Source organism: Electrona antarctica (genome assembly GCF_951216825.1).
Source record: "Electrona antarctica genome assembly, chromosome: 6".
NCBI classification, from domain to species: domain Eukaryota; kingdom Metazoa; phylum Chordata; class Actinopteri; order Myctophiformes; family Myctophidae; genus Electrona; species Electrona antarctica.
In genome coordinates this window covers 50,404,374-50,430,101 of record NC_136811.1, presented here as the reverse complement: position 1 = coordinate 50,430,101, position 25,728 = coordinate 50,404,374, and the positions used below count along the sequence as shown (strand labels likewise).

The 25,728-nt window shown below is 44.0% G+C and overlaps 1 protein-coding gene across 1 annotated transcript in view; it reads right to left on the bottom strand.

Moving 5' to 3' along the window:
- Window positions 1–25,728, bottom strand: part of LOC306925126 (regulating synaptic membrane exocytosis protein 2-like) — a 203,526-nt gene that overhangs the window by 15,679 nt on the left and 162,119 nt on the right. Inside the window, exon 20 of the mRNA XM_079503808.1 lies at window positions 21,036–21,310. Coding sequence (XP_079359934.1) covers window positions 21,036–21,310 — 275 coding nt within the window. The remainder of the gene's footprint in view (window positions 1–21,035; window positions 21,311–25,728) is intronic.

Below are 25,728 nucleotides of genomic sequence, written 5' to 3'. Positions count from 1 at the left end.
AGGCGTTGCCAAACAACGGCCGCTGTCAAAAAATGGATTTCTGCAGCAATCCCGTTTCATGTCATTAAAAAGGACCTAAAGACGTGTATACAGCTCTGAGGCACCCCACGGTTTTAATTGAGAGGACGGGTAGGCAGCCTATACACGTCCTTAGCAGCATAAGTGTCAAGTGCGGTAATAAATGTACTTGTTATAGTGTCCACCACTGCATGCATCTGAGAGAGCCCTCTCTGCAGTGGTTTGTGTTTCACAATATCTGGCAGAATAGGGACAGGAACAGGTCAGTTACGGACGGTGTGTGCTATCATAAATATAGCCGTCTCCCTAGTGCTATCTGTCTGCTTAAAACTGTTCTCCCAGAGACAGTTGCAACCTACTTCCACGAAGAAGCCTGTGAATACACCGTGTCTGTCTGTCTGTCTGTCTGTCTGTCTGTCTGTCTGTCTGTCTGTCTGTCTGTCTGTCTGTCTGTCTGTCTGTCTGTCTGTCTGTCTGTCTGTCTCACAGACTTTCATCTGGGTCAAAGTGAACAAAACATCCGTAGCATCACCTATTTTTTTTTTTAATGGGTCGCCTACTGGATGTATGCTTTAGAAAAGGATAATGGCTTTTAGATTAGCCAAGATGGTTCAACAATAAGCCTCATGAAAAGAGTGCAGAAATATATTCTTGTCCCTTTGTCGTGATTTTGACATCTCTGCAGAAATCAGTTTTTGGCCATTTATTGTGAGGTTGTGAGGAGTGATTTCATGTCATGCTGTTGTCCATTTGGAGAGAAACAAAAAACTAAGTACACCCATAATTTAGAATTTACAGTGAATGAAATCTTCCACTTTCTTTCTTCAACTGTGTTGCATGTCTTCACCTTGTTCCGCTCTTAGCTTCTACGTACATCTTTCGGTCTAAATAAAACACTACAAATTAGTACAAATGTGTCTATTTGTATACTTTCAGAATGTTATGGAAATCATTTGAACTGACTTACTTTCAAAATTACTCTCTGGAACATAATACATAAACATCACAGGAAGAAATGTACCCCACGTGACATAACCAATGAGATACTGTAGATCATATGTGACTACATTTGACTGAGGGACTGCCATTGGATATTTTTTAATTTTCGTCATATGAAAGCAGGGAATCATAGCTTCAAATTGACATATTGGTTGTTCAGTTTGACCCACCAGTTTTGGAGATATGGCTTATAGAGTAATGTCTTGCAGAAAACAGCGAGTTGAGAAAACAGGTTTGAAAGGTTCACTTCTGTGTTCTCTAACATTACACCTAGCTACATGTTTGGGCATTTAGTTCATATTTACATTTCGATTTCAGCTCTGACACTTATTTCAGACATGCTCTAGTATGTGAAGAGTCTGCCTGTGTATGAGGCAGAACACTTTGAATGAACCATGCACCTTCATATCTACTGCAGGGAGAAGAATAGTTCCCAGTTCTATAGTACTGGGTGTATCGTTTTCAGTTTCTGACACTGTTCTGTTTTGCTGGAGGCTCAATGTGCTGTTATTACGACAGTGCCAATAGAACACGTGACGAAAGTACCTGGCACGTGACCCTTCCTATCACAACAGAGCTAAAGACAGACGTGACCCTTCCTATCACCTATAAAGTACCTGGCACGTGACCCTTCCTATCACAACAGAGCTAAAGACAGAAAGATGATGTATGCCAGATGATGCGGGAGAGCATGACACAGGTTAACAATTGCCGTTGCTAAGGAACTTGATATGGCTAATTACTTAAAAATATAAATAGATTTTGTTCTGTAGGTTTGATGCACGTGATTTCAAGTTAGAACAGGCTAAGGCTATTATGATGAAAGGGATAATGGTATAAAGGGATGATGGTTTGATCATACTTTAGCAGTCTAAACCCTCACAAAGCCCTTCGGCCAGACGGAATCAGCTGTGTAGGACACTAGGGTCGTGTGCGGATCAGCTGAGGCAGAGGCCGTTCCAACTGTCATTGGACACCGGGTTAGTCTCCCATCCTGTGGGAAAGCTATGTGATTGAGCTGGTCCCCAAAAATATCAGACACAGCCAGGGAATTTAAAGATGAAGTGCAGTGGTTTTGGTATTTTTTCCAGTTTGTCCCTTGGTGTGGTTGTTATGTGCAATGATATCTTCCCTTTGTATTTAGGATGCGCACATCGTTCACTTCTTTGTTTACGGGCCGACAAAACTTGCTAATATCTCTGAATCTACGTCGCTGTCCTTGGTTTTCATCAGAACGGCAATGTTCCGTCCTAATTTCTGACTTAACCAAGCATCTCGTTTGGAATATTAACGCTTCTAAACAGAGATCAGACGAGGTATAGCGCGAGGTAGTAATGGAACATTATACCTTTCAGAGTAAAATCTGCCCATCTGCTTGGCACTCTAGCGCCTTTATTTTTGACAAACTCTGGCAGCATCACGAGTGTTAACATCTAACAGGCTCAGAGCGTGATGAAAACAGTAGATTCGGTACCTTCCAACTCCGCCCGACGGTGAACAAGTTTGTGGATCTTGGAGTAAATCCCAAGCTTATTATCTTCTTGGCTGATTGCAGTCAGCAAGTCAGGTTGCCAGCTCAATGAGCTCATCCTCTAAAACCATGAACACAGCAGACCCCCCCCCCCCCCCCCCCCTCTTCAGCTCACACTTACTTAAACATGCACAAACGACACAGCACAATTTGCTAAGGTTCCCTTAAATCTGAGTCTCGGTTGATGCAGGGTTCAGATCAACATTTTCTTGAGGCCAAGGTAAAGAAAATGTTCACCACAATGATCGACTTTGGGACACGATGTTTTTTCATGCCTTTCTTGACATTTCACCACTTCGCCAACAAAATAAAAACTACATTAATCTGAAATTAGCCTACAGTCTATCATTGCTCAATTTTGGAGGTTGTATATTTTTATATATTTTAAAGCATTGTCTTGCTATTCCTTTATGTGCCATTTGTATTTGTTTTCCTCCAAACTTGGACACTTCCAGGGTTAAAGACAAGTGGTTAATGCACCAATATCAAGTGGAAAACATTGGTCTGTTTCCCGAGGAAACAGTCTACTGCATTATAGTTTGGGGGAGGCCAGACGACTAGACTCAACAACACAATTACGACACAAAAACGCCCTCAGGGCGTCATGCCCTCATGGTTAACGTACATAGGGTACTTTTCCACAGTTTACTACGTGATATCTGGTCTGGATAACACAGCCCCTCACGCTTACCAAAACAATGACCACACGGAGAGCGCAGAGTAGCTTTCCAGGGGGTATAGGGTAGTTTTCCAGAGTTTAACTATGGTAAATCACGGTTTCTCAACTATTTCAAAATCAAAGATCAAAATACAAATAAACTGTATCGAATGGGGGTCCATGGCCTAATGCACATCAAACTGGGGTTGGGGGGGGGGGGGGTGTCCTTGAAATGAAAACGTTTGAGAATCACTAAACTAATACTGGAGCACCAATCTATAGTGTAAAAGCCTCCATTCATTTGGATCTGTGCATGCAGGGTGGTCTCCCAAACAGGACATTGAGAAACAGGCTACTAATGCGATCTTGTTCTGGCCCCTCACACTTACCAAAAGTGTAAGCGTGACCAAATGATCTGGGAAATAGCAGCGCCTCATACAGCATGGAATGTGAAGAATGCTGCTCATTCTGAAGCTACAGTAAGACAGCCTAATGTTCCCAGAAGTCCGGACGAAGTGCCGTCCGGGCTGGCGGGCAGCACTGATGACCACACGCCGGGGCCCTTTAGGGAGCCGTGCCTGATTGATGAGATGAGGTGAGGGCCAAGCGTCACAGAGGGACTCTGCTTCTAAATAACTTTAAACACAGTCTAATGGAGGGCCCCTCACCCTGGCACGCACGCACGCGCACGCACGCACGCGCACGCACGCACACACGCACGCGCACGCGCACGCACACACACACACACACACACACACACACACACACACACACACACACACACACACACACACACACACACTTTACAATTTAGGCGTTTAACAGACACACAGGCATCGATCACGAGGACATCCCACACTAACAATAGTGGATGTGGATGTACTCAAGAAGACGCAGGAGCGCAAAGTACCAACGAACAGGCCAGATGTATGGAGAACCGGGATGACTGGAAGCGACGATGGTGGGCTCGTCTGAGGACGACCTAGAGAGAGCAGACGCTCTTAATACAGAGAGATTTACAGTAAGCAAGAACAACACAAGGTAATACATCAAAGTATGCATAGAAATAGCCATCTAGGACCATAAGTAAACAACCACACGCACGCACGCACGTGATTTCTCTTTTCTTTTTAGGTCAAATTTGTACTTTGTTAATGTACTGCAGTACTTGCTTTTCAAAAGTACAAATTAGAAAGTAGCCTGACTTTTATTTTTATTTTTATTGTCAATGCATTGCTGTATAAGAATTGTATAACATTCTCCCTCAAAATTGATTTCCCAGACATTTTCTAAAACTATCAATAGTACAAATAGCACATCTTCAAATGTCGGAGACAAAGGTACAATATTTGTCTTCGAGGGAGAAGGTAATAATATCTATAAATGCAAATATTCAAGTAAAGTACAGATTTTTATGTACAGTACTCAAGTGTAGCAGAGTGGCTCCCAACCTCAGCCTGAAGGCCTCAAAAAATTCTAATATCTCCGCCAGTCCATAGGGATATCCCTTTGGTCTAGTGGTTATAAGATATTGGATACCGGTATATACTTTCATGCGGGAGACCCGGGTTCGAATCCCGGGCGATACACAAGCAAATGTGCTTCGCTACTTCACTACCTCCTCCCTGAATCGCTCTCTCTCTCTCTCTGTGCCTATTTCCCAGACTGTCTCCCTCTCTCTCTTTCTGCTCTGTTTACATTCCCTGCCTTGATGCACAACAGTGCAGTTAGTTGGAAGTACAGCTTCCCCTTGTCCTTGGCTCTCTATGCATCCTCCATTGTTACCAAAGAGAACCACTTCATTGGGCATGTTATTGTTGAATGGACCCAAAGCAGGACTCCTACTGTTTAACAACATGCCTATTCCGGGAACAAAATAATAGGCAAACATTTCACAAGAATAGAACATTTGGCAGAAGTAAAAGATTACTCAGTGAATGTGAACAAAAACATGAGATAAAAACATTCAGCGGAAACAGATAAGAACATTCAACGAAAATAGACAATGGACAAGTGGTTCATGAAAACCATGGCAGCCAATGACAGTAGATGACGTGATACTGATCATAGAATAAACCATGGCAGCCAATGACAGTAGATGACGTGATACTGATCATAGAATAAACCATGGCAGCCAATGACAGTAGATGACGTGATACTGATCATAGAATAATGAAAACCATGGCAGCCAATGACAGTAGAAGACGTGATACTGATCATAGAATATGCAATACCACCTCCTATCAAATCGTGCATGAGGATTAGATCAGTTACTGGGGTAGTTCTGTTGAAGTTCCACCGTAGAGTGGTGACAGCATGCACAGTGCAGTAATCACCTCAAAGGGTCACTTCTGTCACTCTACACATCGCCATAATGCTAATCTCTCAGGACAGATTCAGAGCTCCGTAGGTGAATCTGTCAGCAACACCCAATGCAACGTGTAGAGTTGTTGTTATTAGGAATGAAAACAAATGAGCACCACTGATAGAGGAGGGCTGAAGAGCAAAACGGGTCGACATCTGGTCTCTACACGGGGAAACGGGACGGTGCCCCCAGAGGCAAATTCAAGGCATCAATGCATTCACACGGTGACAAATCGCTCACACGCATGCATGGCACGCTTTCACACCTCCATGGAAAGGTGTGAGATAAGAGCAGCATGTGTGAAGAGTGTGGAGGCTTAACTGGCTGGCTGAGAGAACTCTGTGTGCCCTGGACTTGACAACCTCCATCCTTGAGCTGTGAATTCTCTAAAACAACTGACAGATGGAGCACAGAGAGAGAGAGAGAGAGAGAGAGAGAGAGAGAGAGAGAGAGAGAGAGAGAGAGAGAGAGAGAGAGAGAGAGAGAGAGAGAGAGGAGAGAGAGAGAGAGAGAGAGAGAGAGAGAGAGAGAGAGAGAGAGAGAGAGCGCGCGGTGGGGACTGGGGAGGGTTGGGAGCTGGCAGGATCTCAATGTTACCCAATGTTGCTAAAACGTGACAGCTGTACTGAGCATAGTACAGTACATGTAACTACTTAACCATGTTGCGGTGCAACACCTAACTGGTCAATGTATGAAGAATTCAAATATGAATCTGCAATATCTGAAAAATGCAGCCTTTTTTTTTTTTCCCTGTGTTGTTGTACTGTGTTTTGTTTTTTGTTTTTCGTCCTTGAAATCTTTTTCTTCAATCACAAATCAACCAAACCACACCTATTTCGGCCCAAGATTAGAGGTCTTAATCTCTCACTGTATAATGGAGGCCCACGGGATTGGAGTCACCGAGTCTTGTTTCAATATTACAGTACAGTCAAAATAAACTGTGAGACAAAAACATTGTGTTCCGTGCTCGCAAACTAAAACACAAATACTGTATTGTATGTCAGTGACCGCGGCGTGATTATTCCTCATGTCAAAATGAGGAAATGGCCACACAACACGAGTCATGTGGGAAGAGCATGCTGACCAAAGACAAGAGCCCTTGTCACATCACGTCTCTCTGCTCTCCGTCACCAACCACTCACCCACGAGGGGAACTGTCACAGTACAAAGACACAACAATCAGAAGAAGGACATAATGTATCTCTGCTGTCTGGAAGAAACCACCTAACTCTCTCTCTCTCATTTTTCAGGAAATGAAAAAAAAACATCCAGGTCAAGTGGAGTTTTTTGTCCGAAGCGCTTTGTAATACTTTTCATTGGTTCACAATTTATTTTAGCCAACATACAGACATAAAGGGTGTTCAATAGCACTGAATTACCGGCTGATGGACTCGTAAATGGAGTTAGGTGGTTTCCTTCCGACATTGACAATATGTAGGAGCTTCGTGAACATAAAATAGACCTATGGTAAATGGTGCATAATGCACACATTAACAATGGAATTTAGTAGGTTAAGCTGAAGAGCCCGCACCTTGCAGGGCCCTGTGCGAGACTATTTCAATTAGATACAGTTGTTGCTTCCATCAACTCCGTATTCATAGGTCACCGATTTCAATGTAACTCAACACAGGAACCCCAGTCCAAAAGTTTCTTAACCACTCACTCGGTGAGAGGAGATTCAAAAATAGCAAATCCAGTGTCGGTGAGCAGCCTTCTAAATCTACGGGAGTAGTGCTGGCGTTGCGCTGAACGCACGCACGTTCATTCACTGGGCGTGTGAACGCAAAAGGTGTCATTCTTGATTGTATTGACGCTTTGGGGCCTTTTGATTTGGTGTAGCGCCACTTCAACACTAACACAGGGGGAGCTGGTGTAGCGCCACTTCAACACTAACACAGGGGGAGCTGGTGTAGCGCCACTTCAACACTAACACAGGGGGAGCTGGTGTAGCGCCACTTCAACACTAACACAGGGGGAGCTGGTGTAGCGCCACTTCAACACTAACACAGGGGGAGCTGGTTTAGCGCCACTTCAACACTAACACAGGGGGAGCTGGTGTAGCGCCACTTCAACACTAACACAGGGGGAGCTGGTGTAGCCCCACTTCAACACTAACACAGGGGGAGCTGGTGTAGCCCCACTTCAACACTAACACAGGGGGAGCTGGTGTAGCGCCACTTCAACACTAACACAGGGGGAGCTGGTGTAGCGCCACTTCAACACTAACACAGGGGGAGCTGGTGTAGCGCCACTTCAACACTAACACAGGGGGAGCTGGTGTAGCCCCACTTCAACACTAACACAGGGGGAGCTGGTGTAGCGCCACTTCAACACTAACACAGGGGGAGCTGGTGTAGCGCCACTTCAACACTAACACAGGGGGAGCTGGTGTAGCGCCACTTCAACACTAACACAGGGGGAGCTGGTGTAGCTCCACTTCAACACTAACACAGGGGGAGCTGGTTTAGCGCCACTTCAACACTAACACAGGGGGAGCTGGTGTAGCGCCACTTCAACACTAACACAGGGGGAGCTGGTGTAGCCCCACTTCAACACTAACACAGGGGGAGCTGGTGTAGCCCCACTTCAACACTAACACAGGGGGAGCTGGTGTAGCGCCACTTCAACACTAACACAGGGGGAGCTGGTGTAGCGCCACTTCAACACTAACACAGGGGGAGCTGGTGTAGCGCCACTTCAACACTAACACAGGGGGAGCTGGTGTAGCCCCACTTCAACACGAACACAGGGGGAGCTGGTGTAGCGCCACTTCAACACTAACACAGGGGGAGCTGAACAACTTCCTGGAAGGTTAATGGTTTCGGACATACAGCAGGGTATCCACCTGACAGTAACGGCATGTCACACGTCAGGCTACAAAGTAGATCTGGGTTTATAAGCTGAGTCAACAGTTGAAGCTGTTGTTAAGATCGCAGATTGCTGTTGAGTAAAAAAACAAGTAAAAAAGTAAAAAAAGTAAAAAAACAAGAAAAGTTGAAATATTTAGATACAAGGTTTATGCTACACATGAACGTGCACGCACGCACACATGCAAACACCCACACCCACACACCCACACCCACACCCACACACACGTCACACACACAGTGGGGAAATGGGAGCAAGTGTCTCTTCAGCATTATGCAGCTAGGGCTGAGCTCCTGAGTCCTGCAGGTTATGTAAATGGAGGTGAAATTATTGAAAGTTTCTTTGCTCTACTTTAGGAAAGTTAAACAAAGACCTAGCCTACATACTTCAGCGCTTTACATAGATGTGCATTACATTCACCCATTCACACACACATTCATTCATCGATGGCGGAAAAAACCATGCAAGGCACCAACCTGCTCATCGGGAGCAATTAGGGGTTCAGAATGTTGCTCAAGGACACTTCTGACTCTGGAGGAGCCCGGGATCGAACTGGGAACCTCACGGACACGGTTCCCATCCGGGTTCAGTTTACAGTGCATTCTGGGAATTATCTAGGGCAGTGCATGGTTCCCAAAGGTTTTAGCCCGTGAGCCAAAAGAGAACGTTGTTGTGTCCCCAGGACCCAAACTAGTGAAAACAGCAGATCTACAAGCTCACGTGTAGATCGGCTATTTTCACTACTTCTTAAATATTTGTCTTCTAATTTATGGCATTTCGTAGATTTTTCTTTGATTTCTCCATGAAATTACTGGGGAAAAAAAGATTTTGTTTTTAATTCATGAAAAATGTTGCTTTTTTTGGGAAATGTTTTGACATAATAATTAAAAACTGAAAATGTCAAAAAATGAAATAGTACCGAAGCGCCTTAACCCATTTACAGTCTGAGTCTGTGTCACCTTATAGCTTTTAACCACTTTAACTATTATTTTAGACTTTAGCAGATCTATGAGCATGTACATCTGCTTTTTCTGAAAAATCGTGAAAATGTGTGAAAATCTTTGAATATATATTCTTTCACAGCAAGCGTTTTTAACTCAAATATTGAAACATTTTCAGATGGGGGTCAGCGGCCAAATACAGATAATTCCGGGGGTTCTTGACATGAAATAGTTTGAGCACCATTGACATAGAAACATAGGTTTTTCAGAAAAATGTCAGGAGTTAGAAGACATTTGTAGAATCTGCAGGTCTAAATGGGTTAATAGTTAAGTACTATAACATAATGCGAGTACAAGAGGCAACCAATGAGCTACATGACCTCTCTTTTCACAAGGCTGGCACCAAGCCGCTGTTCAGTCACTCACATGTCACACCGCCCGGGTCAGCATGTTTATCACGAGTTGCCATGGCTACAGTGTGATTGCACCCATTTTCACAGAAATCGAAAAACCTAAACGTCCACCTCTCGGACTGTTATTGTGTCAGACGGGGGAAAGAGCAGGGAGCCCCGTCAAAACAAGAACATTAGTTTATTTCCATCGGGGTGTTCAAAGTACAGTGTCTACCCAGGGAACGCATTTTGAACTATAGGCTCTACTGAGCTGCGTCGAAAAACATTAATTTAATTCCCGGAATTCACTCATGAACAGTCTGCGTTGAACTCTTTAAAAGGTGACTCATTATTATTAAGTCAATTGCTGGCTGGCTGGAGAAGGTGAGCAGACAGTGTAGGAGTTACAGAATAAGTTATCAGGACTGTGTGTGCTCAAGGATCAATGTGTGTCAGCATCAATTATATGAAAGAGACATTCTGTGCACTTGGCGAATCAAGTTTTCAGAAACATTTCCATAATCAAAATTCATACAAAATCAGTGATTATTTGGGGCTGGAGCATTAACAAGGGCAAGCCAAAATGAGGCGTGAGTCTGTGTGGCACCAGCTGGGCCGAGCTAAGTAGGCTACATCTTAAAACAAGAGCGATTGTTGTCTTGTCCTCAACAGCAGTGGTGGAAAATGTACTCAAATGTTTTGGAGCATGGCATTACAGGCATTTATTTTAATGTTATTTTAAAAGCCAATCTACAAGCTCAAGACGCATCGCAATTCGTTGTGAACCTATATTTTCTTTTCTTAACACACAGCACGCGATAAGCGTATTAATACGTTCTTAATTAGCCATGCGTCCGATGCTAGACCCGTATCTATGACATGCAGCTATGGTCATCGGCATCAGGACTCGAACCCCTATTATGTACAGGCCGCTACGTCAACTGTGCAGGCTGTCATTTTCTTTTTGGCTTTTTCGCCTCTCTGTAGCATTTTATGAGATGCCTCTTGAACAGAGGGAGGGACAATGGGGGGGGGAGAGAGAGAGAGAGAGAGAGAGAGAGAGAGAGAGAGAGAGAGAGAGAGAGAGAGAGTTTGGTTTTCTATTTTATGGAATTTCTTTTATTTCTTCCTGAAAATACTGAAAACAAATCATTGAGTTTTGTTTTCAATTCATGACAATGTTTTTTGGTAAATGTTTTGAAATAATATTAATCAAATAAAAACAAATACAATAAAATTAAATCAAATAAAAAAAGATGTGTCCGCGACCCACAAACGGGTCCCGGGCCCAGTGTACTGTACCATCATGGGCTGCCGTGTTTTACTTTTCCTCCCATGCATCATCCAGAGAGCAGCGTGTCTGCTGCCGGTCCCCAGGCGATTCATTAGCAGCAGCAGCAGCAGCTATTGGGGGCTCTGGAGGAGAGAGGAGCTGCTGAAACGGGCTACCCAGTTCCTACACACACGCGATGATGGATCACCACGGCCCCCCAAAGCTCAAAGTTCAGCTATTCTACCTCGTATACAAAGAGACACTTAAGTCTGGGGACATGAGCGGAGGAGCCCATCTACAGTGCGCCAGGTGCACTGGCCGGGTGACGTACAACAACGTTTGTAGCCATTGTACTGTACACACTGTACTTGTTTTGGGAATGGTTAAATGGTTACGTGATAAACCAGGTTGCGGTGCGTGTGTGTGTGTGCCGTGATCTATTTGGTATTTGGAGAAAGTTCCTCCTTAAATGGAAGAGGAGGAGGAGGGTGCATGTGTGTGTGTGTGTGTGGGGGGGGGGGGATTTTACACATAGCACGGAGCACCACATATGCATTATATGTATCTCTCTTACATGTATTTTCCCCCCATATGGAAGGTATTCTAATGGAAGGTATTAAGGTAGGCTATACTGAATCTCCCATATGGAAGGTATTCTAATGGAAGGTATTAAGGTAGGCTATCCTGAATCTCCCAATGCATCATTTCCACATTTGATTCATGTACAGTATAGCTCTCTAAAGTCACATAAATCTTGTTCACGACTCAATTAAGAAACAACATAAATCGGGCACTCCTTGAGCAAAAGGAGAGCAGGGAAAGGTGTTATGTGGCTTTAAACACAGAGGAGGGCAAAACTGATCTCAAGAAACAACTGCAATGGTGGTAGTTCAAACTAGCGGACCAAAGCAATTAGCGTTGCAGAACTGTGAAGATCCAACAACCTCCCAGGAGCTATAGGGCTGCTGATCGAAGGTATTGAAAAGGACAATTTCAGAGGATCGTGAAAGATTTCCTCGTAGCAAGCATTCTGATAATGACTAGACATCTAGAGTGATATACGTATTGGTCTGGCCGATATCGCTATCGATTGGCCATTATTTGACTTTTTTTACTTTTTTAGTTATTTAGCCGATGAGGCCTACTGATTTCTAAGTAAGCATAATTAAGTCCTAATCAAAAGCTTTAAACAATACAATATAAACAACCATTTAAAACATGAAAACAAACAGGCATTTAGAAGAAACAAAATGATACAATATAAGCAGACTACAGCAGGCAATATAAAGGCCCAAACAAAGCAGACTATTGCACTAGGGCTGGATCACCCTTGGATCTTTTGTTGGTCACTATCACATCCAGCTGGTCGGCAGACCTCATACCAGGGGTGGTAGAAGAACAATTTGACTTGAGTAAAAGTACAAAAGTATTGGCATCAAATTACAGTTGCCGTACCAAAGATGTGTCGCAATGTGACTCATTGTGAACTTTTAAATTATCTATTTTTGAAAACAAAATTGTAGTATAAACAATATTTGACACTGAGATGTAACAGTATACAATATTGAAAATGGTCTAAGCCTCCACCAGAGCCTGGCGACTGGGATGGTTTACCAGGCTATGTATTTCCTGCAGAAACTATAGTAAAATACGCACATCACTTCGTGGAGGTGCTGGGTTCAAAAAGTGACGTAGGAAAAGAGAAGGGAACCCGCACACTCATATAATGTATTTCCTGTACAAAAAATAATAATTGAAAGAGACACAGAATGTGACGAGTGGTGAGCCTCCGCACTGTAGCACACCCACTGTCAGGACACTGCACTACAAAGGCAGAGGCAGGGGTAGATTTGCTTTTGATATCCTTCCCTGGTCATTAAGTTGTATTGCTGGTGGGGACATGTTTTCTCCCTGTTTCCGGTTAGAGGGAATTAAATACATGCTTTTCCTTTTTAGGAAAAGTATAGACTACTGTATACGATAGATATATTATGTTTGATGATGTCACAAAACACTTTGACTGCCACCATTGAACTCCGGCGCTGTCCCTTCACTGCCAACAGGATGCACGGGGCCTTTTATTTTGAAAACACCAAAATTCACCCCAAATTAACCGGAAGTAAAAATCGTCCATAGCTGTTCTGCCGATCATTACTTTCACTTTCATCAGAAGCGTTAATATTGTAACCGTGAGATAGCGCCAATTCTTTAATGAGCTCTTAACATCGACGTTCGGTTCAATCACCTCAATCTGAGCCTAAATTCAGAGAAAAAACACAGCTAAAGATCGCAGGGAAAGAGATAAATTAAACATGATTTACAAATAATAGAAGACCTACAAGCTATCTCGCCATTTATCATCTAACTATAAATGCACCAAGTCTCTGTACGTACGTGTGTAATACACGTAACTCCGAGAACCGTTCGCCGCACCGACTTCAAATTCCACACACGCGTTCCACGCCACCACAGGGAGTGCAGTGTCTCGGTGTCGAGTCGGTCGGACACACGGTTGTCCACAACCACCACAAAAGGCCTCTGCCCGGGCTCTGGACAGGGCCCCTGCCCCGGTTCCATATATGGAGCTTCCCTGTTCAGACATCCTTCTGACGTCTGCATAGACTCCGTATTTGGGCATGCCTGACAAATAACTCCATATATGGGCATAAAAGGGACACAGACGTAATAACTGGGTGGGGCATGCATTTCCAACTTGCATCGGTGCCAAACGGGCCACGCTTCTAGTACAAATAAATAATAGGGCCAAAGTGGTCATACTGTCGCAGCCAATCAGCGATGAGCAGCCCTCCATCTCCATCCACGACAGGCTGAATGAAAAACCTCACAACCACCAAGGTTATTATGGTTCAGAATGTTTCATTAGTTTCTGTTTTAATTTCATTTTGTCTTCATGTTTTCAATTTCAGTTCATAGTTTTAATTAGTTTTAAACCCCTTTAGTTTAGTTCTTATGTGGGGAGGTGCTTGGCTGAATGCACTTCAGCAGCTGCATGCAAAAGGCGGAGAATCAATCTTTTCGCATCTTGCACCTACAGCAGATAACTACTGTGTGTGTGTCTGTGTGTGTGTGTGTGTGTGTGCACGCACGCACGCACACGCAGCGTGCGTGGCTAGAGCAAAATGCTGTAAGCGTAATTATGATCACAATGCACTACTCGCCAAAAAATGGTGCACTGCTTTGCAATATCTCCAATAAAAGACAGCATGGTTTTGAAACGCAGGAAAATAGCACATACTGCATCCTCAGCGCATTTCGTTTTATGTCAAACCGAATGTCACAGATGAAAATATATGGCACAAACAACACACATGCAAACCTCCCTGGAAATAACAAGACACCGCATGTCTCGTTTATCATTCACTTTCAGGTTTTTATAGACTAAATGAAAATGGCAAGGAATCCATGTGGTAATGGACAGGGATGAATTTCCCTGTAGGCTGGCTAGATCTGAGCTGTTATTTTGGCTGAGTCAGGCGCTGTATACTAGCAGCAGGGGGTGAAGGAAGGGGCGTAGGAATACAAATGCCCTCAATGGAGGTCAGAAAACCGAATTACTACGTGGTGGAAGAGGTACTTTTTTCCTTTTTTACTTAGGTAGAAGTAGGTATACCAGAATATAAACATACCGTTACAAGTTAAAAGGGTCTACTGATTTACAAGCTCAAATCGTGTTGCAATGTGACGCCCTGTGAGCTTGTAGATTTGCCATGCAAGGGGAAATTAACCCCTGATTATCATGTTTATTACAAAGCTACTTAATAAAGAAATTAAAAATAATTATCCAAAAGTATCAAGAAAACAAAGGATTTCATTGCTTATGGTAATGAAGGTAGGCCATTATACCAGGTGCGTTAGAATATAATCATATAATCATATAATCATAATCGGTTACTGCATTGTCTATTTCTAGCTTCAAACGTTTCCAAAAACATTCCTGAGAGCAATGAGTGTTTAGCTGTAAATGATCTTGTGTTTGTTATAAACCAGCTGTTCCAAGTTTGTTATTGAGTTCAGCGTTCATACATTTTTTTCTGAGCTCAATTGCACCCAAAAAAAAACATAACTTTTAACATTCAGTAGATTTTCTGTGGTCTGGTTTTTTCTGGCTCAAACAAGTGCTCTGATTTGCCTGTGGATTGTGAGGTAAGAGTCCACAAATATATGACATAGGAATCTGCCAGCAGATGTCACCGTTTTCACTGTTTTCATTGCAGCTCAAAAGGCTTTAGAACACACAAAGAACATTCCAGAATACAGAAAATCCACTCAATGTTCAAAGTTCAGGTTGGGTGGCTGTAATTGAGGTCATAAAACCTAAAATAAAATAAACTAAAATAAATGAAACATTTCATAATCAGAAGTAACTTAAGCTGGCAAATAATTGCAGTGGAGTAAAAAGTACATTTCCCTCTGAGGCGTTATAGGCGGAATAGTGAAGTATAACGTAAACATACCAAAAAAGAATACAATACTTAAGTAAAGTAAAAGTACCTCAAAGTTGTACTAAACAACAACACTCAAGTAAATGTACTTAATTACTGTTCACCACTGGGAATACGATTGAGGTCAGAACGTAATTAGTAGACTTTAAGAGTGCTGAGTGGTGACTGAGTGGGACGATCGACCTTCATAAATCAATAGAGTGATCATGAAGACCAGTGGAACTCTGACAGACGCTCCGTTTTCATCCTCGCCATCGCCGACACACACACAAACACACACGCACGCACGCACGCACGCACGCACGCACGAGCACACACACACACACACACACACACACACACACACACACACACACACACACACACACACACACACACACACACACACACACACACACACACACACACACACACACACACACACACACACACACACACACACACACACACAGCTTTTCAACTGAGACACATGACACCCGTTCATTAAGAGGATCTGAGAGGTGGTGTGTGTGTGCATGTGCACGTGCGTGCGTGCGTGCAAGCGAGCGAGCGCGTGCGTGCATGCGAGTGTTCATTTCAGTAAACAGAAGGTGAACTCTCTCACCCTGCTCACAAACCTCTGTCTCTCAAAGCCACAGTGTCTGGAAGATGCCTCTTGGCAGCGCAGAGCATCAAACAACAACTTAGAGCAGGCAATTCCCGACCTGTGCATGGGCCAATTATTATTACAAGTAATAATTGTAATAACAAATAATAATTGGAAAACATATATATATATATATATATATATCTCTCAACCACTGTCTCAAACACCTTTGGCTTTTGGCTTCCTGACGGCTTCTCGATTTCTTTGACATTTTACAAGTGGACCGGTCTGATCCAGAAAAGGTTGGGAATGGCTGAACTGAAGTAACCTCTCTCCATCCTTTGAACGCATGCCTGCGTGCCTCTAGTCGGTGGCCAGAACCGCTATGGATAAAGTAGCTACAACAGGAGAGGCCAGAAAGGAAGCTTGGCAGTGTCTCTAATGGTAGAGAGCCAACACACACATTTCAGATATTGACCAACAAACAGATGCAAGCCCTCACAAACTCCCTCTGATGCTCCTAGAGTGCATCTACAGTAAAATATTGATGTGCTCTTCATGCTCTTGACTGTATTTAAGGTGTACAGTATATACAGTACGTGCACAGTCAGTGATTGTGTGATTGTGTGTGTGCAAACACAGCAGCAAGATTTGTGAGTTGCTGTGATAGGAGAAGGATATCAAACGGAACACAACCACCCTAAAGACTAATCATTGTGTATATTCCTGCACTATAGAGCGTCGCAGTCCCGCCCCTTACCATGGACCAGGAAATGATTCTCCGTTCATTTTCCTCATAGACATTTCAGAAAGTATTTATTTAAAGACGTTTACGCCGCGGACAAAGCCAACTCGAGTCGTGACAAATCATAACAAACAAAATTTTTGGGGCCGAAAAGATTATTAGAAAGAAGAAAAAAACGGCAGGTTACAACACCTTTTTTGTTGTTTTTCTTCTTTGTAATTATTTGTTTGGTCCAAAATATTGTTTGTGTTGTCATGAGTTGTCACGACTCGAGTTGGCTTTGTCCGCGGCGTAACCGTCTTTAAATAAATACTTTATAAAATGTCCATGGGAAAAATGCATTGGGTTTCATTTCCTGGTCCATGGTAGGGGGCGGGACTGCGACGCTCTATACCTGCATCCAGTGATCTTGGTATTTGGAAATTGATCTATTGAAGATTCTGACTTTCAAATGTACATCATTTTTGTTTTGATTGTATTGCTGTATTGCTGTATTGTGCTTTCTGCTTTGGCAATGTAAACGTATGTTTTCTCATGCCAATAAAGCCATTTGAATTGAAAATTGAATTGTGAGGCCGTGAAGAGCTTTCTCAAAACGAAAATGTGAAAACCACAAGCAAGGTGTTTTTTGTTTTATTTTCACAATGGTACAAATGATTCCAACGAGATGAGGAGAGATGCTGATAACCCCCTTGTTGTTCCACACCAGAAACAGTGAACTGTACCTCGTCCTGTGTGTCATTAACACTCAAACAGATGGCAATTAATTCATGGATGAAAGATAGCAAACACTCATGTACACAGTCATTAAGTGAAAGTGAAATTGGTTTTAGTTTGTCTGTGGATTTGGATCCATTGGATCCATTTGGAACGCAGGTTCTTTTCTCCCTTCGATTCCCTGAAAAGCACATACTGTCCACCTGAGAGACAGCGACGATATGTAGGATAAGGCAGGTGCCGTTCATCAGATCACAGCCAAGATGGGAAACATGCCGCCCACGTGAGCTCAGGGTGGCCACGCTCCTCATCCCCTCATCCCCGGCTCCTCACGCTCCTCATCCCCGGCTTACACCCTCTCTGTACATCAGTCCCTCATCACCACGCTCCTCATCCTCCTTACACCCTCTCTGTACATCAGTCCCTCATCACCACGCTCCTCATCCTCCTTACACCCTCTCTGTACATCAGTTCCTCATCACCACGCTCCTCATCCTCCTTACACCCTCTCTGTACATCAGTCCCTCATCACCACGCTCCTCATCCTCCTTACACCCTCTCTGTACATCAGTCCCTCATCACCACGCTCCTCATCCTCCTTACACCCTCTCTGTACATCAGTCCCTCATCACCACGCTCCTCATCCTCCTTACACCCTCTCTGTACATCAGTCCCTCATCACCACGCTCCTCATCCTCCTTACACCCTCTCTGTACATCAGTCCCTCATCACCACGCTCCTCATCCTCCTTACACCCTCTCTGTACATCAGTCCCTCATCACCACGCTCCTCATCCTCCTTACACCCTCTCTGTACATCAGTCCCTCATCACCACGCTCCTCATCCTCCTTACACCCTCTCTGTACATCAGTCCCTCATCACCACGCTCCTCATCCTCCTTACACCCTCTCTGTACATCAGTCCCTCATCACCACGCTCCTCATCCTCCTTACACCCTCTCTGTACATCAGTCCCTCATCACCACGCTCCTCATCCTCCTTACACCCTCTCTGTACATCAGTCCCTCATCACCACCTCCTCTCCAACCCCTTTATCCACCACACAGCACTGATCGAGGAACACGCCGTGATTACTGGCCACATTAAGAGAGGTGAATATAGCGTTGCGGTCGGGTAGAAACCTAGAACGTCCAAAAACCGTAACTTTTCACGAAAGAAACTGCATGCCAATGTGGATCCAAAGCAGTTATTATTTAGTCACAAGCTCTTGTTCATGCTTTTCATCGGTTCAATAAAACCAACCACTTTCGATTCAAGAACAGTGAGAATCAACAAGCGATCATTAAGTCACGAGTTCTGATCCGTTATTTAAACTACTTTTGCGGTTACGTGGAGATACAAGGTTTTCTGCCTTGCGACAGCGCCGACAGACTAAATGAATAGGCGCTGCCTGGCTGGCGGAGTGCCTGCCACGTCTGAGGGCCGTGGATGGACTGACCTTCACAACAAGTAGAGCAACAACTCAATCTGCCAGCGTGTACCACCAAGACAGGGCACCCGCTGGGCCGCTTTTCACACTAAGTAATGACACTCCACCCTCGTCCAATAGCTATTAAACACAGCTGACAAGAGTGGACCAGTGGATTGGAGGGGGGGGAAAAGCGACAAAACAAAACCAATAATGAAGGAAAATGGTAGCCTGATGGCCTGTTATAAGTCAGAAGTGCTTTGCTGTAAAGCAATTTAAAGTACAAAAAGAAAACAGCTAAAGAGTGACAATTGCCATTCACTGCTTTCCCTTTTGACGCACTTGCAGACATACAGTACAATACACGGTACATACTGTACTCGAAAATAATGGATGTAGAGTACACATACAAACGTCAACAAACCGCAATAAGGCTAAAGAAACCGCAAGTAGTGGACTGCTTGCGTCAATACAGGAGACATGCCCCTTTTCACACGTGAATCTTCACACATTCGGTACATACTGAACTAAAACAAAAATCAATGGATGTACAGCAGCACACACATAGGACATAAGGCTCACGTGCTTTTGAAGTGACATGCTACTTTCTGCATACAGCGTATGCTCACGTGATATATGCCACGGCAGGTCACAAACATGACATTCTATAATCAAGAATGTAGCCAAAAAAAAAGGAACACTTGCTGCATGTGAAGGAGGTTAGCAGCGGGGACAGCAAAGCTATTACAGTTACAAAGTCAACTGAAATGACATGTTTTCTTTTTAATATATAACTAGTAAACTACAGTATAATATCTGTAATTACATCTTCAACAGCAGTCACAAAAAGACACTGTGGGAGTGGTGCCATAACAACAGGGGGAGAATCTTTTTTTTAAAAGAGACAGAGAGAGAGAGACAGACAGACAGTATACGGTATCACAGGAACCCTGTTACCTAGGAAAGGAAAGATAAGGAGATAACAGAGCCATTGTTGTGTCACTGTTCACATTCCTGGAGATCACTCTGTAGAAAAAACAAAACACTGTTTTCAGCACCTTCTTGGAGCCATGGTGAATCCCACGCAACTGCACAAATTAGTTCGAGCAAGGCACCTGAAATTCATGACTTTCACCATGCCAACATGTTTCCACCAACCCTTTCCACTTAAACTTCTGAATTGTAACATTATAGGCAATGACATAATTTTAACGGCAAAGAAAATAAGTAGTCTGAGTCTGTGGCACGACGACACGTCGTTGGAAACTGGAGGAAAGTAGAAACTGGAGGGAGAAGATAGAGCAGCGTTACAACTCATGGTGTTCAGCAGCAGAGACAGCGTACAGTACCACAAGACTGAAGACTGAAGGACAGACGTGCACAAAATATGTGATGGCTCGCTCAGCACAGTGTTTCCCAACCTGGAGGTCAATCACACTGGGCTGGGAATTGTGTGTGTGTGTGTGTGTGGGGGGGGGGGGGCTTGTCAGCCAGTGTTATTTTTAAGCAGATTTTGATTTAGTCTTAGTCCTCATAAAGTCAATGCAATTGACAGTTTTCAGTGGCGAATGTGTGAATTTGCGAAAATGCGACTGTTTTTGCTCCCTTTGCAGACATTTGCTGGCGAATGCTACAACTCTGACCAATCAAAATTCAGCCCAAACTGCGTTTTTTTTGTCTAGTGGCGTATATATACCGTACAGAGCAGCCGCCGGCCCGGCCCCGCTGCTCTGCGAGGTCAGGTGTGTCTGCGAGGTCAGGTGTGTCTGCGAGGTCAGGTGTGTCTCTGCGAGGTCAGGTGTGTCTGCGAGGTCAGGTGTGTCTGCGAGGTCAGGTGTGTCTCTGCGAGGTCAGGTGTGTCTGCGAGGTCAGGTGTGTCTCTGCGAGGTCAGGTGTGTCTGCGAGGTCAGGTGTGTCTGCGAGGTCAGGTGTGTCTCAGCTTGTGTCAGATCAGATGTAGGAAGAAGAGGAGGGGGCTCCCAAGGCAAAAAGAAAAGAAAAGTAAAGGTTGGGACCCACTGGGCTCAGCGGGGCTGCGGTGAGGGCCTTACCTGTTTGGCTGAGCTGAGAGGTGCTCCTGCTCTTCCGGGACAAGCCAACGATGGCGTGCATTTTGGCACCGATGCTGGAGCGCCTCTTCTTGTCCATCGCTCCGTCGCTCCCTACCGTGCCCACGGCCGTGTCCGACTGGCTGCCGTCCGTCTTCTCCAGGTTGCACATGTCGCCGCTGACGCTCGTGCTCTTGGTCATGTTCACCCCGCCGCCGCCACTACCGCCACCGCCCGACACGCCCGTCTGCCTGTTTTTCATTTTGGATGTAAAGTCACTGTCAGCCACCGCCATTTTGAGACAGGGGGGCGCAGGCAAGGACAGGAGGAGAGAGGAGAGGAGAGGGGAGAGGAGAGGAGAGGAGAGGAGAGGAGAGGAGAGGAGAGGAGAGGAGAGGAGAGGAGAGGAGAGGAGAGGAGAGGAGAGGAGAGGAGATGGAATGAAGGAAAGGGAAATGGATAGAGTTCAGATACAGGAAGTCATGACTCAGTGCTTTTGGGGTTTAGAAGTTACAGGATTCTGCATTCTAAAACAGTGGTTCTCAAATTGCTTCATTCTGAGAGGAGTGCAAATGGGATCAAGTGGACACTTAGACGGGTCCATTTGGTTCCATGTGTACGCTCTCAGAGTTACAGACCTGTATAAGAGTCCATTTGAACACTCGCAAAGGAACCCCCTGAGGGTCCCCGGACCCCACTTTGAGAACCACAGTGAAATGATAGTACTGTTACATGCAGATCTCACATATAGAATGGAACATGCAGTGTGGGAGATGAGGATGAATGTCACAGTGATATTCAACTGGCGGCTTGTGGGCCAAAAATAATTTGGACCCCGGGGAGTTTTATTGTGGCCCTGCTGGAACACCATCCATAAATGCCCCAAGAAATGTACAGTATTATGCTGTCCATTGTTAGTAGTAGACATTTACGCTCATTGTTATGTGCTACGGTATCGTATAGAGACCTTCAAACTGCTTTGTACTGCATTTACTTTATTTTAGGTTATTTCAATGAGTCCATGGCACGGAGGCGTCTTCGTGGGAAGAGTATTGGGGGCAGGCTGACATTGGTGAAGTGTTTCTAAGGTTTGAAGGAATTCATTAAATGCCACAGGCTCTCTTTCGGCGTGTTTCGTGAAACATATTAGTTGAGAGCTAGGGCATCGTTACATTCAGTGTAAAAAACTAATCGATGAGATGGAGATTCATTTCTTTGGTGTGATGAAAAACAAATCCCCTCAAAATCCCCCTCAAAACTAATAAATAATGTACAGTAGCTACAGATGGCATGTGATGGACAAAACCCATGTTGTGCTCTTCTATGTTGATGTGCCACTGAAAATGAATACAACTTTTGTTTCTGGTACAACGGTAAATCGTTACCTTTCCCAACTTTAAGTAATCTTACAATTGTGGCCCGCCCCCTGCCTAATCTATCAATATTATGGCCCCCTGCCTAATCTATCAATATTATGGCCCCCTGCCTAATCTATCAATATTATGGCCCCCTGCCTAATCTATCAATATTATGGCCCCCTGCCTAATCTATCAATATTATGGCCCCCTGCCTAATCTATCAATATTATGGCCCCCTGCCTAATCTATCAATATTATGGCCCCCTGCCTAATCTATCAATATTATGGCCCCCTGCCTAATCTATCAATATTATGGCCCCCTGCCTAATCTATCAATATTATGTCCCCCTGCCTAATCTATCAATATTATGGCCCCCTGCCTAATCTATCAATATTATGTCCACATGACGATATTACACTAGACATTGTCTGTGATTTTATATTGTACTATTGTGATATGGCATAAGATATGGCAAGATAAGATGTGATATGGCACTTGTGTTCTATAAAAATACAAGTAGCGGATCGGGAAAAATCGGAATCTGCAGATCAAATGCCGACCAAAAAAGTTTTTTTACGTTGGTATTGCACATACGTTGGTATTGCACATACGTTGGTATTGCACATATTGCACATACGTTGGTATTGCACATACGTTGGTATTGCATTACTTTTGTACTTTTACTCAAGTAAACGTTTTGAATAGAGGCCTTTTACTTGTAACAGAGTATTTGTGGTATTTGCTACTTTTACTTGAATCAGAACAATTCTTCCACCACTGCTGGTTCTCACGTGAACAACGGCTTGTTTAATTAATTAATTCCCTTCTGAAGCACCCCAGATCTCTCACACACACACACACACACACACACACACACACACACACACACACACACACACACACACACACACACACACACACACACACACACACACACACACACACACACACACACACACACACACACACACACACACACACACACACACACACACAATGACAACTCGTCAGTCTCGTCACAATTCAATATCCATCCCTGCGGGAAAGAGAGAGAGAGAGTAAAACGGGCACGGATTAAGTGTCCCATTTGGGTGCCAGAGTGTGTCCCATTTGGGTGCCAGAGTGTCACAGTGTGCCACTCAGTTTTTAAAAAGGGACAAATTACATCCCGTATCAGGGAGACTCGCAGGGTATTATTAAAGGCATGATTACTACATGTAAAAAGATCACCCTCCGGCTATACATCTAATAACGCTGTGTGACCTCAACCACTCCACTGTCCTATAAAGACTAAATAATAGAGGAGGACATGCTGATTATAATTTGGAGCTGGTGGAGGGCGAGGGGGGGGGGGGGGGTGCACTATGATGAGTAGGCCTGCCTCCTTCAATTATTTCAAATAGGCTCCTTTAAATACACTTTTCATTCAAACGCACGCACGCACGCACGCACGCACACACACACACGCACGCACGCACGCACGCACGCACGCACGCACGCACGCACGCACGCACGCACGCACGCACGCACGCACGCACTAGCATTGAAAAGCGCTCTATCTAGTGGTCAATCTTCTCTCATACCACACCTAACGGTCATGAAATATGGATCATGATGACCAAAAGAGAATGAGATCGTGCATATAAGTGGCCAAATAAAATGCATTTTCTCAGGCGGGTGGCTGGCATCTCCCTTACGGTCGTATAGGGTGAGAAGCTTGACAAGAACCTGCTTCTCGATGAATTCATTCGATTAGGTCCCCTAGTGGAACTTCTACCTCTGTGTTCAGCAGTTGAAGATGGATGGATGGAAGTTTATTCTCTGCTATGGATGGATGGATGATTTTATTCTGTCACTAAACACAAGTGTACAAGTACAAAATGTACTTGATGGCATCAATCCAATGCAATGCAAAAAGAGCGAGCTGGTCCACATTGCTCTGAGTGAGAGGTTCAGCTGGTTATCACTTATCAGGGAAAGTTATTGCCTATAGCGTACAAGCAACTTGTAGCATAACTAAAGTCTAGTCTTGTGGAAAACAGAGGTGGATGTGAGGCCACTTCCTAGAGAAACACAACCCCGGTGTATTACTCTGGAGCAGCACGGACATTTTAAGCCTTTTATTTAGGTGCTAGTATACAAACGATTTGAAGCCTTTTATTTAGGTGCTAGTATACAAACGATTTGAAGCCTTTTATTTAGGTGCTAGTATACAAACGATTTGAAGCCTTTTATTTAGGTGCTAGTATACAAACGATTTGAAGCCTTTTATTTAGGTGCTAGTATACAAACGATTTGAAGCCTTTTATTTAGGTGCTAGTATACAAACGATTTGAAGCCTTTTATTTAGGTGCTAGTATACAAACGATTTGAAGCCTTTTATTTAGGTGCTAGTATACAAACGATTTGAAGCCTTTTATTTAGGTGCTAGTATACAAACGTTAGTCGTTTGTATACTAGCACCTAAATAAAAGGCTTCAAATGTCCGTGCTGCTCCAGAGTCCTCTCCTCCTCCTGCATCAAGTGTCCTTGTTCCTGTGAAGCAGCGGACCAGCCGTTTTAGGCTTGAGGTGCGTCGGTAGACTCCTTTTGTTCCTGTGTATTACTTGTTTCATATCTTAACCCCTTTTGACCTGAGATCAGATTCTAAAAATGTCTTCTACATCCTGACAGTTTTCTGAAAAAGCTATGTTTCTATGTCAGTCGTTCTTCGATTTAAAAAAAATAGCAGACCTACAAGCTCGTAGCGCGCCACTCGGTGGCGCGCTACGAGCTTGTAGATCTGCTATTTTTCAATAGCTAAAGCATAACATAATGCTAACACCAAAAGGGGTTCCCACCCAAAATGGGTTAATGCGTCCTCATTCTGTTCCATAAACTAACAAGCTATCCAAGCGAGTAGACTTTGCAGATCAATACAGTATTGACTCTGACCTGTGTAAGCTCAATTAAGCATACAATCACTTTGATGCTGGTGTTCAGCCCACACAAGTTGTCACTTACAATGAACAATGCTTCCGGTTGTTTTTAGGATTGATTTTAAAATTATTTTACTTTAGTTTATAAAGCTCTCAATGGTCTCGCACCTTCCTATACCTATACATGACTGCCTGCCTAAATATGTTCCAATTGTTTTGACGAAATGTAGTTGTGTGTTGTGCTACGTGAGTCTTACTGACTGCAACGCCTTTCATAGGACCACGTCTTGTTCATTCTTAAAATCATTGGCAAAGAGTTATTAATACATGAGTGGCTTATTTAACCAATTTTGGGCGGGAACCCCTTTTGGTGTTAGCATTATGTTATGCTTTAGCTATTGAAAAATAGCAGATCTACA